A 20231-nucleotide genomic window follows, 5' to 3' on the forward strand; every position below is an offset into this window, starting at 1 on the left:
ACCCTAAAGAATCATATTAGCTTGTACAAAAATGGCATTATATGACCCCTTTAACATAGATCATTACTCCGCCCCCTTTGCCGTGACCAAATCACATGCCGCACCAGCTTTCTCCACGGCGGCATTTTGTTTGTTTACCCCAGTATCCGGACAAGATTTATCTGTGCACGGTGTCTGTGCCAAAGCACCCGACAAGTTCTTTTTACACAAAGTCTCAGTACCATCTGGGGACAGTGTTGATGGCATGCAATTTTGTCCATTTGTTTGTGTATGCTCGTAAGATTAACTCACTGCGATCGTGACTGCAGATCCACACATGGGTGAGACGCCATTTACACCCGTTTGTTCTCCCCCCCCCCGCCGACAGGTCCTGGGTTTAGATGTATATCCTCACATAGTAAAAGTAAAATGCATAGCAAAGTTGAAACAGCTGATCCTCGGCGGCGTTTATCAAAGCACGAGCTGATCAATGAAGGCACAACTGCGCGTCCTTGTTTTAAAACAGACGCATAAATGGCGTGTTTGCTCCATGTGTTAAAAGGTGGCAGTACATGGCACATTGCATTGTAATCCGACCGGTAGCCTCCACCTGATGCCATATCTCGTGCAACTCCCTCCACGTCAGGAGGAGATGTTTTTCATCTCATGTTTTTCAATCTCATTTCATAACGTCATAACGAATGGAAACATTTGAAGTTTCATATGATAATCCATATATTTTTCTCTAGTGTAGTGTACTGAAGTGATTTATAGGCCGCATGCTATATGCTATTGTTATTATTATTTTATGCAGCCCTACACATATCCCGGCGTGACGTCACGCCCAATGAAGGGCGCCCGCGCCTTCATAGCGTCACAGCCCGCCAGAATGGGCGTGGCTTAGCGTATAAAAGTAGGGGCTGTAGGCTGACTTCCCTGATTTTTCATCTCTTCAGCGAGCTCTTCGCATTGCTGGATCTGAGAGAAGCCACCGCCGCCGTCGAACAAGCGAAACAGCCAGCTTAGGACAGCGCTGAGGAAGCCGGCCATCTTCGCCACCTTCAGCCATCCGTGCGAGCTACGCTATCCGGCGACATATCCTTTTATCTCTGTATTCTGTGTTCTACACTTCCTAAAAGAGCAGCGAGACGTCTCTTTCAAGATGTATCGTACTTCCTATGGCTCGTGCAGAGCCGCTCAGCGTTGGAGACCGCCCATCTGCGCTCTCTGCCTGGGCCAGGAACACGCAGCCTCGCCCTCTCGATGGAGGATGCAAGCACTGCGAGGAACTTCCGATGTCGACCCTGCGGGCTCGAATTGAAGTCTTTAACCACAGCGCCGCGCGGCTAGCTCTCTTTACGTTACAAGAGAGTTTCCCCGCCCTCGCGCCCCCATTTCGCGCGTCATGCAGAGCCCTCTCAAGCTCTCTGAATGACCCGGACGGGCATCATCTGTGTCACATGTAGGTCCCGTGCCCACTACTAGTGCGCGCGCCCTCATACAAACACTGTTCCCAGTTCTGCTCGACCAACGAGCATGCGGCTAGGTCTCTTTACGTTACAAGAGAGCTACCCCGCCCTCGCGTCGCCGTTCGCGCGTCATGCAGAGCCCTCTCGAGCTCTCTGCATGACCCGGACGGGCATCAACATACGCGACGTACTGGATGCGTGGTAAGAGCAGAAATTTTTATACAGTTCTGCTCGACCAACGAGCACGCGGCTAGCTCTCTTTACGTTACAAGAGAGCTACCCTGCCCTCGTGTCCCCGTTCGCGCGTCATGCAGAGCCCTCTCGAGCTCTCTGCATGGGCTGCACGCCACCGTCGCAATGTCTCGCCCTGTCAGTCCCCTTAGATAAGGCTACTGCAGCGGTGTATTTGGCAGCCAACGAGCCGGCAATGCAACCCGCTCGCCTGCACACATCCACCGTTCTCGCGGCGACCCAGAGAAATCTTAAGTGAGTTTAATGTCTGGTTATCCGGCTCACGCCGTTGGTGTCTTGAGTGTAGTAAAGGTGCCCACATCTCGGTGTTCACCCTTACACACAAACACGATACCCACCATGTCTCCCGCAGAGCCCACTCTCATAAAGCTGGCAAATGCCGCTCGAGTGCTAGATGTAGGAAACGTGCCCACAACTCTGTGCTCACGCCTATTTTCTGCCCGCTCTGTCACACGGCCAGAACAGCCTCATACATGTCAGGTTAAGTATGTAAGTTACGTGCCCGCTCACGAGCGCTCACGCTTATTAACAGACACATCGCCTCTGAAAAGACGCGCGTGTCCCGCTGCGGCCGGACTGCCGTCAAAGTTTATTTCCCTGTCAGTCCCCTTCAAACAGGCTACTGCAGTGGTTCATTTAGCAGCCAACAAGCCAGTTTGTTCACCCTCTCGCCTGCACAAAAACGCCGTTTTCACGGCGACCCAGAGAAATCTCAAAAAGAGTATAATGTCTGGTCCGGCTCACGCCGTCGGTGTTTTAAGTGTAGTGAAAGTGCCCACCCCCCAGTGTTCACCCCTACACTCAAGCACTTCAAATCTCGTGTCACTCACAGAGCACACTCTCATAAAGCGCAGAAAAGCCGCTCGAATGTTGAATGTAAGAAATGTGTCCACAGGTCTGTGCCCACTATCTGCCCGCTCTGTTACACGATCAAAAAAGGTTATGAATGTAAGTCTCGTGCCCGCCAGAGAGCGTTCACGCTTACTAACACAAAACCTCGCCCACGCGTTTAAGTGTTATCAAAAAACGCAGGCCATTAATAAGACGCTCCCCATCCATTACGATCGGGGTGTCAAATACACTTGTAAGTCTCGTGCCCGCGCACACGCGCTCACGCTTACAGGAATCTTTTCCGCCCAGAGCGCTGCTCGCGCGTCAAAAAGCGAAAAGAAAATTTTCCCCATCCCTTATGATTGGGACATCTCACATAAATCAGCCGGTTTCGGCTTTCAGCGAGCAGCCATTGCCCAGAACCGAGAGCGCGCGCGCCGCGCTTTCGGCTCCGGTTCAGTTTCACAAGCCCGCAAATGGCGGCGATCTGAACCCGGAGGCAATTCGCCCCCTAGCGGCTCACATAGATGCGTGGGAAACTATCCCAGGGATTTCAGAATGGGTGCTGAGCACAATAAAGCAGGGCTATACACTTCAATTCATTCGCCGTCCCCCGCGCTTTCGAGCCCGGACCGCGACGATAGTGAATGTGGAAGTAGCACACCTACTTCACGCAGAAATAGCAAAGCTGCTGTGCAAAGGGGCTATAGAAAAGGTACCGCCTTCTCTGAGCGAGTCAGGCTTTTACAGCCGATATTTTCTCGTACCCAAGAAGGACGGAGCCTTCAGACCTATCCTAGATCTGAGACATTTGAACAAAGTGCTTGCGAAAAGACCGTTCAAAATGCTTTCGACCAGGAAAATCCTCGCGCACGTTCGCCCGAGGGACTGGTTTATTTCTCTAGATCTGAAGGATGCCTATTTTCAGATTCAGATAATACCCTGTCACAGGCAATCTTTGAGATTCGCCTTCGACGGTCAGGTATATCAATACACCGTCCTGCCGTTCGGCCTGTCCCTAGCACCCCGTACATTACAAAAGTGCATGGACGCGGCGTTTGCCCCCCTGAGAAGTCAGGGGCTGCGAATAATGAACTATCTGGACGATTGGCTGATATTGGCACAGTCTGCTATCTCACAGAACAGTGCTTCTCAGTCACCTGGAAAGCTTGGGTCTCACGGTCAACTGGACCAAGAGCTCATTACTGCCCAGCCAGTCAATTTCCTTTTTAGGAATAGAACTGGATTCGGTGACCATGACGGCTCGTTTATCGACACAGCGCGTGCGCCGTGTTCGCCACCTAGCCGCATCTTTCCAGAAGGGCAGATTTCTCCCTTTGAAAACGTTTCAAAGGATGTTGGGCTGTATGGCTTCAGCGGCAGCGGTGCTCCAGCTGGGCCTACTGCGCATGCGCCCGCTCCAACGCTGGTTGAATGCTCGCGCGTCCCGCCAAGCTTGGGTTTCTGGCGGCCAGAAAATCAGAGTGACTCAGACCTGCATAGCGGCTCTGCAGCCCTGGTTAGTAGCCGACTGGTACCAGCAGGGAGTGATGATGGGAACCATCTCTTATCGGAAAGTCATTTCGACAGACGCGTCCAACTCGGGTTGGGGCGCGCTGTTCGAGGGCAGACCGGTCTTCAGCCAGTGGTCAGACCAAGAGAAGTGTTTTCACATAAACTGTCTGGAAATGATAGCGGTCGAGAACGCGCTGAAGCGCTTCCTCCCGTTCATACAGGACCAACATGTTCTTGTCCGCTCGGACAACATGTCTGTGGTATCCTATGTAATCCGTCAGGGCGGTGTCAGACCCAGAAATCTCTGCAATCTGACGGAACGCCTCCTTATTTGGTCTCAGATGCACCTGCGCTCGCTGAGGGCGGCGCATGTGCCTGGCCATTTGAACAACGCCCCAGACAAACTGTCCAGGGACAATGTTCCCCCAGGGGAATGGTCCCTGCACCCCCAAACGGTCCAGAAACTGTGGCGCCTATTCGGCAGAGCGGAAGTCGACCTATTTGCGTCAAAAGACGCTCAATGCCCGACGTTCTTCTCGAAGGACGAGGACGCGCTGGCCCAGGTTTGGCCCAGCCTCCCGCTATATGCTTTCCCTCCGGTCTCTCTGTTACCACAGGTGATCAAGAGAATCAGGGAAACGCGCCACTCGGTGCTCCTCATAGCCCCGCGTTGGGAGAATCAGATTTGGTTCCCGGAACTAGCACGACTGTCACATACAGCTCCGTGGCCGATTCCGGTGAGGGCAGATCTCCTCTCTCAGGCTCGCGGCTCGATCTGGCATCCCCATCCAGAGCGCTGGTCTCTGCACGCATGGTTGATCAACGGGTACTCGTTGCCCTGCCAGAAGGAGTGATGAACACGATCACGCAGTCTAGAGCTCCTTCCACGAGAAGGCTCTACGCGTCTAAATGGTCGGTGTTCTCCGGATGGTGCACCGACAGAGGTCTGGACCCACGGACATGCGGGGTGGCGCATCTGCTCACCTTCCTACAAGAGCTGTTGGATAAGGGGAGGTCCCCATCCACGTTCAAAGTATACGTGGCGGCCGTGGCAGCGTTCGCAGAATCGACTCACGGCCAGTCACTGGGAAGACATGAGTTGGTCATCCGCTTCCTTAGAGGAGCTAGAAGGATGAACCCACCGCGCCCCCCGTCGGTTCCTATGTGGGATCTTTCATTACTCCTCGAGGCCCTGAAAGCCTTTCCATTTGAACCACTAGACTCCGTGGGGTTGAAATATCTATCACTGAAAACCGTCTTTCTGACTGCACTGTCGTCAGTAAAACGTGTGGGGGACCTGCACGCGCTGTCTGTCAGCGCGTCGTGTCTTGAGTTCTGGCCGAATGACTCTAAAGTCATTCTCAGACGTAGACATGGCTATGTTCCTAAAGTGATGGGCACTCCATTCAGAGCGCAAGTTATTTCGCTGTCAGCTCTGCCAGCATCTGACAGCGAAAGTGATGTGAATCTCCTCTGCCCTGTCAGAGCGCTGAGGTTTTACATTACGCGCTCCGCCTGATTCAGGCGTTCGGAACAGCTGTTTGTTTCGTTCGGTGGGCGCACCAAGGGTCTCGCCTCCTCGAAACAGAGCCTGTCCAGATGGATAGTGGACGCTATAGCAGCTGCTTACGCGTCAAAATGTCTGCAATGCCCTCTGGGCATCGTGGGCGTGGTCCAGTGGGATTTCTATCCATGACATATGTGTAGCGGCGGGCTGGGGCTCCCCATCTACCTTTGTCACGTATTATAACCTAGAAGTTCCTGCCTTGCAGGCTAAACTTTTGTCAGTTTGAAGGAGATGTGTATTCTGCCCAGATCTTCCTGCTCAGATCACTCTCACGTGACTCAGTTCTCCTGGTTGAGCTGCACTAGTAGGGTATGTGCCATGTGCCTATACAGACCGGCGCGCTGCTCTGTATTCCCTATGTGTGCTTATGTACAAGTGATGGCCCGCATGGCTGGCCACCTTATTTTTTCCACTTATGGGGTTCCCCTGAAAGTTCGGGGTCTCATGGTAGATGCTTGGCGCGCACGGCGTTGACAAAGTGTTCCCGTAGCGTAAGCTAAACTTACGCAATACGAGAGAACCTCTCGTAAGAGAACGATACTCGGTTACTAACGTAACCTCGGTTCTCTCTAGAGAGGGAACGAGTATTGGGTAACCGGCCATGCTCGCGCCACGAGCGACTTCGCTTCAGTCGACGAAAAACCAGGGAAGTCAGCCTAGAGACCCTACTTTTTTACGCTAAGCCACGCCCATTCTGGCGGGCTGTGACGCTATGAACGCGCGGGCGCCCTTCATTGGGCGTGACGTCACGCCGGGCTCACTGGTAGGCTGCAGCAGTTGCCCGCAGGGCAGCCAATGAGCACGCGAGATGGCCTGCTCTAGGTCTGCTAGCTGCTGCACTGCGTTGACAATGAATACAAAATTAAGGATAATTTTTTGGCTTCAATATCTCGAGAAGATGAATCTTTCCCGTAGTGTAAGCTAAACTTACGCAATACTCGTTCCCTCTCTAGAGAGAACCGAGGTTACGTTAGTAACCGAGTATCGTTTTCAGTGTATATATATGTAATTTTTAAATTGCAATTTTAACCAGAAAAATCTAAATGTATTCCCAAAATTGTGCAGCCCTATAGTTTCTCTTGATATCAGCATGTTCACAGATGCCACTGAGGAGTCCTCCTGACCTAAACATTCACATGAGACTCTGTACATGAACATGGTAAAATGAAAGATCAAACACCATGGAAATGACAGGTATGTACTATGTTTCAGGAATAGCACAACGTTATGTGACTGTTCAAGTCTCTGTATCTAGATTAAGTGTGTTCAATAATGTGCTTTTTTGTCATTTGTTGTGTATCTTTGGGTTCTGTTGTGTTGTAAATAAATCCAAACAATCAAAAAGCCATTCTTTTTTAAATATCTTCTCGTTCTTTGCGCAAGGCTCCTAATAATGATGGGGCCTGATAGCACCTGATAGGGCCATTATGGGAGGGTCTTTGTCTTTCTCAGGTGTGAAACACATTAATATTCATGATGTATTCACGCCTACTCGCATAAAGCTTTCTTACACAAAACATGTCTTACAAATTTTATTAAATAAATATATCTTATTATCTGAAAGAGTAGTCAGGATAATTTTCACATAGTTTTGAAGCAAATATTCTAGGCTACGTGATACAATTTTCAAAAGTCTTGTGGAGAAATAATCAGTATGGGTTTCATTATTTCAGTGACAGTTTTTTTCACAAACCACGCATAAACATCATCTCAAAACTACAAACTTTTACGTGCATGCTGCTTACATATTTTTGTAGCAGAGTTTGTGCTGAATACAGTGTAATGAGACTTTAGCCATGAAAATGGCACAAGCAACAGAAATAAGCACAAATGTCAGAGGACATAGAGGAACGGAGGACGTAGTCGATGTCGACTGAAATGGGATCACATTAGGGAGCCTATTGTCTTTGAGTATCTTAGAACGAGCCAATGCACATTGGCGTGCGAGATATGCATCTCACACTCCGCCCCCGCGTTTCGGGTATAGATACGGAAGTAGATGCATGCACCATTTGCTTTTCGCTGAGGAGCCGAGCATAACTCAGAGTCAGCGGTGGTCCAGCGGTAGTGGCAAGGGGACTACGTCCTCCATTCCGGGTTGCATACGCAACCAGGACGTTCCCTTTCAGTCGAGAATGTCAGACGTAGTCGACGTCGACTGAAATGGGATCAACCATTGAAAACGCCACTAAAGCTGACACCTACCAGTGCCTAGACAAAAGCCTCCCGATCCCCCCGCAATTTAAGTCGGAGAAGGGACAGGGCTTTAGGCCAGGGAAGTCACTGCTGTTCCTACAGGCTCACTGGGAAAGCGTTCCCTGACATGGAAGGAAGGGACGCTGCGGAAGCCAGATTCTGCCCGAAGGGAGGTAACGTAGAGAATACACATATGAACTGGGCAGAGACCGGGCAGTACAACATATGGAAGGTCACTGGGGTGGCTTCAGCCTAAGACAGGGGGAGACTCAACCGGCCAATGGAGGAAAGACACGGGCTCACGTAGGGAGCCGTACCATTGTAAGAATACACATATGGGATCATCGTAGGGAACGCAACATATGGACCCAGCCTAACACAGGTTTCACACTGCGTACGAGTGGTAGGCCTAACACCGGCGTTCCGCCACGTCCGATGTTGGAGGGGTGCGGAGGAACTGAACCGGGTTCGGTTAAGGGAACTCTACTGGAGCAAAATGGCACACGTATCCAGTCCGTAGGAGGGATAACAGCAAGCCGACACTTCGAACCGGGCTCACGGTGAAACTGGCTTCCTGAGAAGGGAGCCCACAGGAAGCCGTGGTTCGACTAAGGTGTCGCCCAGCCCCCAACTCTAGAATATCTGTCAGCGAAGCACTCTGTGTCAAAGCCTAGGCGGGAGCACACACTCATTTAAGAGGAGCTCACCACGTAAGTGGACATATGCATCTCGGGATTTTCACCAAGATGAAGGCAGCCACACTCAGTGGGCCAACCTCACCTGGAAAAAGAGGTATATATCAGGGTTTCCGTTGTCCGGTAATTACCGGACATTGGCCGGGAAAAAAATGAAATGTCCGTCAAAATTAAATCTCTCAGGTCAAATTGTCCGATTAAAATTGCGTAATAATCCCGCCCCCCTAACACAATATGAATTTGAGAATAAGCCTAAAATCTATAAAGCAAAAATACACCGATCTTTGGCTATGTTATAAAGGAACAGGCTCTACCGTTTGAAAGTTATCAAACAACATTGCATGCTGCATTTCAAATAAAGCGCATGCCTAGAACGGCTGTAATATAGAACTAAACAACGAACGATTGAGTGGGACGTTTCAAATATGGCCAGGCCCAGGCAGGCTAGCCTTAAAGGAACACTCCACCATTTTTTTTTTTTAATTGGGGTTATTCACGGTTTCCCCTACATTTAGATAGGTGGGCAAATGCATGTTTGGAAGCACAGGCGAAGCACTGCTACTTGGGCGCAGAGATATCACACAACACCTGAAATAAAGCTTGCCACAAATAACCGGCAAAAGTAATGATTATGCATGAAACATTTGAATTATTGATAAAGTTGATAAATTGATTAAGTTGACGATGCAGACTCGCCATCTTCACAGTAGTGAACGCGCCTATAGAGAGAAGTGTGCACGCGCCGGCGCCTCTGTGTCCTGATTATATTGTCCACTATATTTTCTTCTTATTTATTAATCCAGGCAAATTTGTTGATGAAACATTGATTAAAATTAAGATACAATTTATACAAAACGAAATTTTCAAGCAAAAATAATATTCGAAGATCGCTGGGTTGATTATTATTCGAAAATCGCACCCCTCCACCACATGCATGCACACATGCATTAGGCTACACACCAGAGCATGTGAGCAAAGGGGAGCGGTGTGACGCTTATTATAGCCTAAGTTAAAAAACTTAAACATACGTTTCATATTTATAAATAATATAATGTTATAATTTTTTTATTTCATCTATGTTGATTATATGAAAAGGGAACCGCATGAGATGAGTAAGATAGGATCATAAGATGACCTATATATCGGAAAACATTTGGAATGCGTCAGATTTTGACCACTTATTAAGTTTTGTTTTGTAGAAAGCCTTTCTTTAACCCTTGTGTTATGTTGCGGGTCAATTTGACCCGTTTCGATTTTCAAGTTGTTGGAAATACTGGTTAACCTTTGTTTTTTTTCTTGATATTTTGTGACTTTTTCTCATTTATCATGATGAACATGCATGCAAAGTTTCAACATGCTGATGTGTTTTGACATATACAAACAAAATTACTGTTACGTTCGTGATGTTCGCGGGTCAATTTGACCCTCATAGACAGCCATTCAAAAGCAACTGTACAGACACAAAATAAAAACATTTATTTTCTGTATGTCAGGGCACTTCAACTCCAGTTCTAACGTGCAATTGCATCTAAAAGTGCTCTAACCCTAACCAAACACACTTGAAAAAGCTAAAATTACAGTGTTCAGAATTATTTGCAAATTACAGATGAAAATCTTTGTCAGACACAGATAGTAAAATAAGCTCTCATTTCAATATTCAAAATATCTATATACCTAGCTTTTAACCAAAACTTTTGTGTAGGATTTTCAAAGGCAGCTTCACAGAGCCAAAAAATAAATAAAAAACATTTATTTGATGTATGTTTTTGTTATGTTTGGTTTCTCACTTCCCAGTGAGTGAATAATGAAACTAGGAAAATAGGTCTTAGGAAACTAGGGAAAGTTAACTTAGGAAAATGAAAAATTTTCATTATACAGCAATTTTTTTTTGTTCAGTTACGATGTTCAAAGCATAAAATGTAAAAAAAAAAAAAAAAAAAGTAAAAAAAAACATATATGCAAAAAAAATCAGTATACTGTTTATTTTCCAATTTTGTCAAAACAAAACTGTTTTAAAAAATGTTTTAAAAACATTTTCATTAATCATATTTTCAGATATAATGTTTTTGTAATGTTTGACAAATGTTGATATTAAAAGTTTACAGTTTGTATCTAAATCTTTGTTGTTTTTCATAGTGTGATTTTTGAGGAATTGCATTGAATCCAATTAGGGTCAATTTGACCCGGTCCATAAGGGGTGTACACAGAAATCGAACAGAACACAAGGGTTAAAGTTTATTTCGTTTTGTATAAATTGTATCTTCATTTTAATCAATGTTTCATCAACAAATTTGCCTGGATTAATAAATAAGAAGCAAATATAGTGGACATTATAATCAGGACACGGAGGCGCCGGCGTGTCCACACTTCATATGAAGTGTGCATTTCTCTCTCTAGGCGCGTTCACTACTGCGAAGATGGCGAGCATGCATCATCAACTTTATCAATTTATCAACAATTCAAATGTTTCATGCATAATCATTACTTTCGCCGGTTCTTTGTGGCAAGCTTTATTTCAGGTGTTGTGTGATATCTCTGCGCCCAAGTAGCAGTGCTTCGCCTGTGTAGAGTCTCCGCAACGGCGATAGATTGAAACGCGCGTCCGAGTGAAGATTGCGCAACTCGCGCAGCGTGTCGTCCATGCAACTGATAGCAGCGGACACGAGCGCTCAGCTTGATTTCAAAAACAACTGATTTTAGCGCTAGATCTCTTATTTAATAGCGAACTAAATGATCTGCTGGTTAACTGGAGATGTTTTATTTATTTGTATTAGGTACATCCGTGCCTCAATGTTTCAAAAAGTGAATGTGTGTGAAACCATAGTAAAAAACATACTATGGTTGGTGTTGTTTGTCCCGAATCGGACTATCATGTTTTTTTCCGTCTATTTGAAAGTTAGGCTAATAATAACATGTTGCATTCTATACGGCCTGATTATGTCATTTTGTAAGTTACATAGCCTGCCTCCAGTTTTCCTCAACTTGACTAATTAAGAGGCGATATTTTACCGGCATATCATCAAAATGTCCGTTAAACAAAACCTCTGCCGGTCACTTTGACCGGCACCATTTTTTTCTAGCGGAAACTCTGGTATATATATATATATACAGTATATACACTCACCTAAAGGATTATTAGGAACACCTGTTCAATTTCTCATTAATGCAATTATCTAATCAACCAATCACATGGCAGTTGCTTCAATGCATTTAGGGGTGTGGTCCTGGTCAAGACAATCTCCTGAACTCCAAACTGAATGTCAGAATGGGAAAGAAAGGTGATTTAAGCAATTTTGAGCGTGGCATGGTTGTTGGTGCCAGACGGGCCGGTCTGAGTATTTCACAATCTGCTCAGTTACTGGGATTTTCAGGCACAACCATTTCTAGGGCTTACAAAGAATGGTGTGAAAAGGGAAAAACATCCAGTATGCGGCAGTTCTGAAGGCGAAAGGGGGTCAAACACAGTATTAGTATGGTGTTCCTAATAATCCTTTAGGTGAGTGTATATAAAACAACGTTAACATAAACATTTCATATATAATTTAACACATTTGTAGGTCTATATTGTCTCATTTATAATTGTAAGTTGATTTTCTGTAAACTGTGTATTTTTTTGGGGACTAATAGTGGTTAATAAAGTCCAATAATGGTATGAGAGAGTATCAGTGGTAATATCATTGTGTTCCTGTCGGTCAGTGTTAGAGGATCTGTGTAACAACAGTTAGCCTGCCCTGGACAATATTAGTTTCCCAGCAAGTTGCCAAAGTAACTGAGTTTTAACTATTTTAAGTTTGCTTTATGAAACAGAATCAACCGACAATAAGACTGACTAACCAAAATAAGCCTGGCTCGTATTCTAATCTTGTTTTATGGAACAGCCCTCAGATCTAGCAGTTTTTAAGGAGCGTCCGAAACAAATACTCCAGTAACGGCCATTGTTCTGGGAAGAGGAGCTGCAATGCGGGTATGTCATCTGTCATGTAGTGGCTGGTTTAAAGACACTCATGACGAAGGGGATTCTATAACTACAGTCTTTAATATAACACTTAGGAATAACAAGAGAACTCAGGAGATTCAGCTAACACAACCACTTGAATCAAAAACAACACGGAACAAAGGACTGAATGAAATGAGTATAATACACAGAGAGATAGTTAACTTAAAAATGAAAAACTGCATAACTCAATTAACGACCATGGAGACAAACTAGCAAAGAAAACACAGGCAAACATGAACTGAACACAAAACCAAAACTGAATATACATGTTACAGGGAGATTATATACACCGAGCGATATTAATTTAACTCAGGGGGTTTAGCTGTGTAGCGACGGAGGAGCTTGGTCTTTGTAGTGGATGATAATGGTGCGGGGCCTCCACTTTTCTAATGAGGTCCAACTCTACACATGCCTAGCTGTCCCTGAGAAGTGCTATGCCTGATGCTGTGGTCAAGAAGAACATCATGTCAGTCGTTTTGGTTTTTAGTCTGCATGTGTGGCTGAATGACACCTTCTGGTTTGATGCAGGTGTCACCATAAGATGCAAGCACTGTGTGTTTTTTGCATAGTCACAGGGATCTGCAGCTGATCATGGATTTTCATCGGAAGAATATTTGCTTCAGCACTGTGTCGAGTTTGAGATTGACAGTCATGCCTGTCAGACCTGTTCAGCTGAACTACAGGCCCAATAAACAGTGTGTCTATTTCTGACTTGCAAAGTGGTTCTTTTGCCACATTTTTTGAATACTTCATTAGAGGCAGGGCACTGTCTTGGCATCTGAATGCCTCTTCTTATGCTACAGGTCGCTGCATGTCCTTGTATTGACTGAGAGGTTGTTTGTTCTACAAAAGTAAGACGTACGGGTGTGGAACAACATAACCATTAGTAGATGGCAGGATTTTATTTTAACTATACCTCTTACAAAAGCACTTTATAAATACATATTACCATTGAAAATAGAAAACAGAATTTATTTAGCAAATTAACATTTATTTCTGAAATAAGGTAAGTGGTAACACTTTAGAATACTGTTCAATCATTAATGAATAACTACACAGGAGCAAATGAGAAACACAATATTAACATTCAAGTAACTACAATTAACTTACAAGATCTCAGATCTCTTTTGCTCCGTGCTGGTATATAGTGTCCTCAAGTGGCAGTTGTGAGTTTACAAAGACCTGAGAGATGAGTCACATGATCGCAATGACTATTTCAACAAGAGGACTTTCACTATCACAACAAAGAGCTCCGGCGTTCAGAGAGAGAACACCTGAGTGAAACAACGCAGGGAATTCCACACAATAAAAATGACTTCAGGTCAAGGTCAGTAAAAATTTTTTTTTTATATATATATACTTTTGAGATCAGGCAGATAAGATTTTTCTTTTATAAAACTAGAAGACACAAAGTAATTAATAGCGACTTTTACTGAAATTATAGCACTTTCTATCAGAATAATGTCTTCAAGCCAAAGTAGGTGTTTTTTAAAGGGGTCATATAATGGTACATGCACTTTTACAAGTTGATTGTCCTGAAATGTGTGTTGGCAGTGCCTGTACACAACCATCATATAATGATAAAAATCCATCCAGTGTTTTTGTTTTAATCTCCTTATATGTTTTCCCCTGCCTCAAATCCAGCCGTTCGAGCCTGTGACGTCACACGCTCGGAAGCCCCTCCCACGTCATACTCCGCGCGGACCGGCGCGGTCATTGTTGATATGCTGGAGCACTGTCTATGAGCAGAATGGCGTCTAAGCGATTGTGGTGTTCTGTTCTTGGGTGTAATAACGAACAAAGTCATTTTAATGTTCCTAAATCCGAACCGCTGAAGACGCAGTGGCTGTGTTTGTTTTCGAAGGGAATATTCCCCACGAGCAACGTCAATGCTTTCATATTTGTGCGAATCATTTCTCACCAGACTGCTTTATAAACGAGGATCAGTATAAAGCTGGATTTGCTAAGAAGCTGCTCCTGAAGAAAGGATCGGTACCAGATATTCGTGTTCCTGCTGAATCTCCAGAAGAACGGAAGTGAGTGTAACGTTTTATTAAACTTTATATTAATATATTAATCTTTGCAAATCGCCAGCTGCACGCTTCACAATGAATGCGTCTCAGGTTTACACTCAGGGTACATTACGGCATGTTTTCTATGTACGATGTTCTCCATATAATTCATAATCCCACGTTTATAATGAACAACACCTTATGGTATTGTGTTACAAACGGTGTATGCACAGAACAGAGAGGCGGAGTCAGCGCAGCTCATGATCATTTAAAGGCATATGCACTGAAACGGCGTGCTGAAAACAGAGCTGTTTTTGACCAAGTAAAATAAGTGTTTTCTTACAATACTAATGAGAATTTTTAATTAAAGTATATTACAAACTTTTAATTTAGACCCTAAAGAATCATATTAGCTTGTACAAAAATGGCATTATATGACCCCTTTAAACATTTAAATATAATATTGTACTGATAGCAGACATTTTCTTTTTAAATTATTTTTTCTTAATTATCTTAATTATACTTTATTTCAACATAAATATTTAATACATGCAGAATAAAAATAAATAACATATTAAACAGTTATTTACACTTTAGCAAGCACACAAAGTGTGAGGGAAATCAGCACCAACCCCATTTGCAGACAATTTGTAAACACATACAGGATATTGAAATGATTATATATGTGACTGTTACAAACTGATCAAATCATAGCTTTGCAAACTGAGAGAAAATGACTGGGAGTCTGGAAGAAAGAAAAGAGACTTTATGATTATATGGAAACCTAAAAAGGCACACACCAAAAGAGACTACCTCAAAGCAAATTTTAAAAATGAATAAAAGTGTCTGTGTTTTGAACAACCTGGGTAACCTTTATGATTGATTTCACAGTAAACCGTGTTAATACATGTTTCCAGAGAGGATTGAGTGGATGGTTTGCCTTGAAATATAAAAATGTAATTTATTATGATTTTTTATTTTTTAAAAATGTTTATAATTCTTTTTAGCAGGTGATCTAAGGATTTTGCTCCTGGGTGAAACTGGAGTAGGAAAAAGCACAACTGGAAACACCATCCTGGGCAGGAATGCATTTAAAGAGGCCAGTAAAATGTGTGAGAGACAGGGAAGAGTTTTGGATGGGAAGACCATTACTGTAATCGACACTCCAGGACTGTTCAATACGTCTATCACAGAAGAGCAAGTGAAGGCTGAAATAGAGATGTGTGTAGAGATGTCTGCTCCTGGTCCTCATGTGTTCCTGCTGGTGTTCAAACTGGGAGTGAGATTCACACAAGAGGAGAAGAACTCAGTGCAATGGATCCAGGAGAACTTCGGAAAAGAGGCTTTGCTTCGTACCATCATTCTGTTTACTCACACTGATCTGCTGAAGGGTAAATCTTTGGAGGAGTACATCACGGAAAGCCACAATTTACCGAGAATAGTTGAAAGTTGTGGTGGCAGATATCACTCATTCAACAATGAAGATAGAAACAATCAACAGCAGGTTACAGAACTGCTGCAAAAGATGAATGCATTGAGGAGGCAGCATGGAATGAGGCATTACACACCTGAGATGTTTTACACAACTCAAACAGAAATGACTGGGAAGGACAGAATGAATCTGTTAAACACTACGCATGTTTTGAGCGTTATCATATTGATAGTTGCTGTTTTTCTAGGAACACAGCAGTGGAAAAACAGGCACCTAAACGAGGAGCAGAAACTGAAAAATGACATCCAACAGATAGAAGTGGAGGTGGAGCAACTGAAAATGGAGCTCCGAGAGAATGAGCAGAGAGAGAAGCTTCTAAAAACAGGCCTTGAAGAGAAGGAAGAGGAGGAGCAGCAACTGAAAAATGAGCTCCTGCTGAAGAAACAGGAGGAGGAGCAGCTGAAAAATGAGCTCCTGCTGAAGGAAAGGGAAACACAACTGAAAAAGCAGTTCTTAGCAAATGAGCAGAGAGAGCATCTTCTAAAAGCAGACCTCCTAAAGAAGGAAGAGGAAGAGCAGCAATTGAAAAAGGAACTGCAAGAGAAGGAACAAGAGGAGAAACAGCTGAGAAATGAGCTTCTAATGAAAGAAAAGGAACATCAGAAGGAACAGGAGTTGTGGAAGCTAAAAAAGGAGCTCCTAAAGAAAAAACAGAATAAGCATCAGCTAGAAGAGGAGCTCTTACAGAAGGAACAGGAGAAGTTCCAGTTTTTCCAACAGAAGGAACAGGAGAAGCATCAGCTAAAAAAGGAGTTCTTAGAGAAGGAACAGGAGGAGCATCAGCTAGAAGATAAGCTCTTACAGAAGGAACAGGAGAAGCATCAGCTAGAAGATAAGCTCTTACTGAAGGAACAGGAGAAGGATCAGCTAAAAAAGGAGCTCTTACAGAAGGAACAGGAGAAGCATCAGCTAGAAGATAAGCTCTTACTGAAGGAACAGGAGAAGCATCAGCTAAAAAAGGAGCTCTTACAGAAGGAACAGGAGAAGCATCAGCTAGAAGATAAGCTCTTACAGAAGGAACAGGAGAAGCATCAGCTAGAAGATAAGCTCTTACTGAAGGAACAGGAGAAGGATCAGCTAAAAAAGGAGCTCTTACAGAAGGAACAGGAGAAGCATCAGCTAGAAGATAAGCTCTTACTGAAGGAACAGGAGAAGGATCAGCTAAAAAAGGAGCTCTTACAGAAGGAACATGAGAAGCATCAGCTAGAAGATAAGCTCTTACAGAAGGAACAGGAGAAGCATCAGCTGGAAAAGGGTCGCCCAGAGATTGAGCAAAAGAATCAGCAGTTGAAAAATGATCTTCTACATAAGGAAAATGAAAAGCAGCAGCTGGCTAAAAAGCTCCTACAGTAAAATCAGAAAGAAGCAGCAGGAGCATCAGGAGGAACAACTAAAGCATGAGTTGCTAAAGTAATAGGAGGAACAGTAGCAGCAACAGGGAGATCTACAGAAAAGAGTAGCATTAGCAGAGGACGTGTAATATCAGCACTGAAATAAGTATGATGGTAACTTATAAGGTTTTTGCATTGTGAAATGACACACTTCTCTGTATATACTAAATATATTATAGTTTAGGTATGTAAATTATTACAGTTTTAAACTGGATATTTTACCTAGTTTACATAGCAGCAAAATTACGAGGTTGTGCTTTTTAAACACAGCTAGTGTTAATCAGAATCATCTAATTGAAACTGTCTTTCATTTTCATAGTAGATATTAAAATGTACAGCATTATTATAAAAGATAGATTATATAAATGAAAAAATAAAAACACAATGTAGTGTATTTTGAAAGCTATTTAAAAAAAAAAGATTGTTTCTTTTTACATGCACATTAAAGTCATTACAAATATCTTTTTTTGTGTGTTAATGAAACTTTTTAAGCAAGCCTGGGACACACAAAGTTGGTGTCAGGCAATGTGGGGCTGTTTTTGAGTGTCTGTCGGCATAGTTTGTGTTCCGCATCGTTGGCTATAGTCGGACACCGCCAGCTGTTTTTGGGGCGATTCTACATGTCGAACTGGTGGCGGAGCTCATTCATAAGAGAGATCATTCTGATTGGCTGTTCAGCTTTAACGAATCAGCGCACAAGGAATGACACTGACAAAAGCAAACAAACAATGGAGTAAAGAGGGGACGTTCAGACACTTGTCATTCTTGTCATTTAATCTCATTTGAATAGTGGATTTTTTTAATAGTAACCCAGGGTTGACAATGCCAGTAACAACTTAGCAGACATAATGGAAAAAGCATCTGTTATGAGCAAGACAATAACATGGACAATAACATAATCTGTTATGGTACAGAAACAAGTGCTGATTGCTTTGGTGTGTCGCGGGTGGATGAATCATTCATGTGTTGATTTTAGCAAAGAGACAGAACTCTGATTTCACGATAAAACACAACGAAAGTGTGTCAGTCTTTTACTTTCGTTTTCAACAACAAAATATATCTCTTCATAAACAAACAAGTGCACCTTGCCTAGTGCACCTCCTGGTGGTCGTTATATTAAAACACAAAGGAATCTACATAAGATATTGCTTAATAACTTAACAGCTTTAACCAAAAATATACTCAAGCTTAAGAGAAATTATTCTGTAAAGAGAGTTTTCCAACATAATTATGGAAATATGAATGTGTTTATAGCTTAATTTTTCATCAGGCACTAATTTGCAGATGTAGTTGCAGGTCCATTTGTTTAAAGGAGTAGTTAACTTTAAAAGGAAAATTATCTCATAATTCACTCACCCTCAAGCCATCCTTGGTGAATATGACTTTCTTCTTTCAGACAAATAAAATTATTCGGAGTTATATTAATAAATACCCTTAAAGGTACAATATGTAGGAATTTTGTAATAAAATATCCAAAAATCACTTGCACAGTGTGATATATTTCCTGCAGTTGTGTACTTACAATATCCCAAAAGTCTCCAAAGATTTTTTTATTTCAGAGAAATTCAAATTTTAAATAAGTGTCCGTCCCGGAAAAAAATGTCGCCTGTCAATGACGCAATATCCGCGCTAGGGCTGTCACGATGTTAGATTTTTCACACCACGGTTATTGTGGCCAAAATAATTCACGATATCGATATATCGCGATATCTATAGAATACATGGGGGGGGGGGGGGGTTGTATAAATGGGGGTATGTACGTATAAACAACGTAAAACAACTTTTACGTTGTTTATATAGTTTTTATTTTTTACCCAACAAACATAAGGGTACAAACAAAAAAATTAAGTGCAAATACAAATACAAAAATAAGATGGTTCTTAATAATCACCCTTTATTAAATGTATGAACACAGGAACCCCCTGTTAACAGGTTAATGTCACTTTTCCCATTCTATGACTAGTAAAATAATCGCAATTCTCTGTAAAATTGCGTAATCTGCAGGGTGATGGACACGGAGATGGGTAAAAAGGTTGGTGGCTACACATTCTGCAGCGCCGCGTCGCGTGTAGGACAACTCGAGGTATCGCACACCGGACGCGCACTTTCTCAGTTTATGGACAGCCAGCGTATTCTTATGTTTAAGGAGATTATGAAATTAAGATAATGTCTGTACTATGTTATGGTTGTACTGTACAATTAAATACAATAGTTGCTGAGTCTGTGATCTGAACACTTTACCTCAGAGCATCCATTAACTGAATGAATTGACAATATCACCTGAAAATCCGATAACATCAGCAATTTTCATTCAAGCAGCTGATTTCTGTAAATTAATGTGAAACTAAATGTACATTGCAGCACAGGGTGAAGTCATTTACGATGATTTGCGACAAATATAATGTAAATTTAGCCTAATATAAAACTATGTAAATGGCGCTCTGTGTCGCGGCAGGATTTTGAACAAGAGCCGGGCGCCGCGGACAGACGCCGAATGGCACAACCGGTGTGTGTAGTCTACACTCGAAGAGAAAATGTGTTCGAATTTTAAAGACGTGGCGCTGCGCTTCTCGTCCGGTGTGCGAGCCCCTTTAAAGTGCTGTTTTCTTTTGAGCCGAAGAACTCCCATTTAGGCGAGCTTACTTTTTTCGGCTGTGGACAGAGTGTTTCACTCTCTCGCTCAGACAGCTGTGCGGCGCGGGCTGCGTCTTCTTGTTTGATAGGTGTCAGCGGGTGCAATATAGCTGAGACGTCAATCAGGCACTCGCGCTGGAGTATTTACGTGTCATGTTATCATAACAGTCCTATTCATTTTAAACATTGTGGTTATCGCCA

At 43.4% G+C, this 20231-nt stretch overlaps 1 protein-coding gene across 1 annotated transcript; it reads left to right on the forward strand.

Annotated features, from left to right (window-relative positions):
- Positions 1 to 13757: 13757 nt before the first annotated feature.
- LOC130082719 (trichohyalin-like) lies at positions 13758 to 17523 on the forward strand. The gene is made up of 2 exons (XM_056247575.1): positions 13758 to 13828; positions 15521 to 17523. The coding sequence occupies exons 1-2, from the start codon at positions 13813 to 13815 to the stop codon at positions 17356 to 17358; spliced, it is 1854 nt and encodes a 617-aa protein (XP_056103550.1). The 5' UTR covers positions 13758 to 13812; the 3' UTR covers positions 17359 to 17523.
- The last annotated feature ends 2708 nt before the right edge of the window (positions 17524 to 20231 follow it).

Source organism: Rhinichthys klamathensis, unplaced genomic scaffold (assembly GCF_029890125.1).
Source record: "Rhinichthys klamathensis goyatoka isolate OS25496 unplaced genomic scaffold, OSU_Roscu_1.1 h1tg000049l_1, whole genome shotgun sequence".
NCBI classification, from domain to species: Eukaryota; Metazoa; Chordata; class Actinopteri; order Cypriniformes; family Leuciscidae; genus Rhinichthys; species Rhinichthys klamathensis.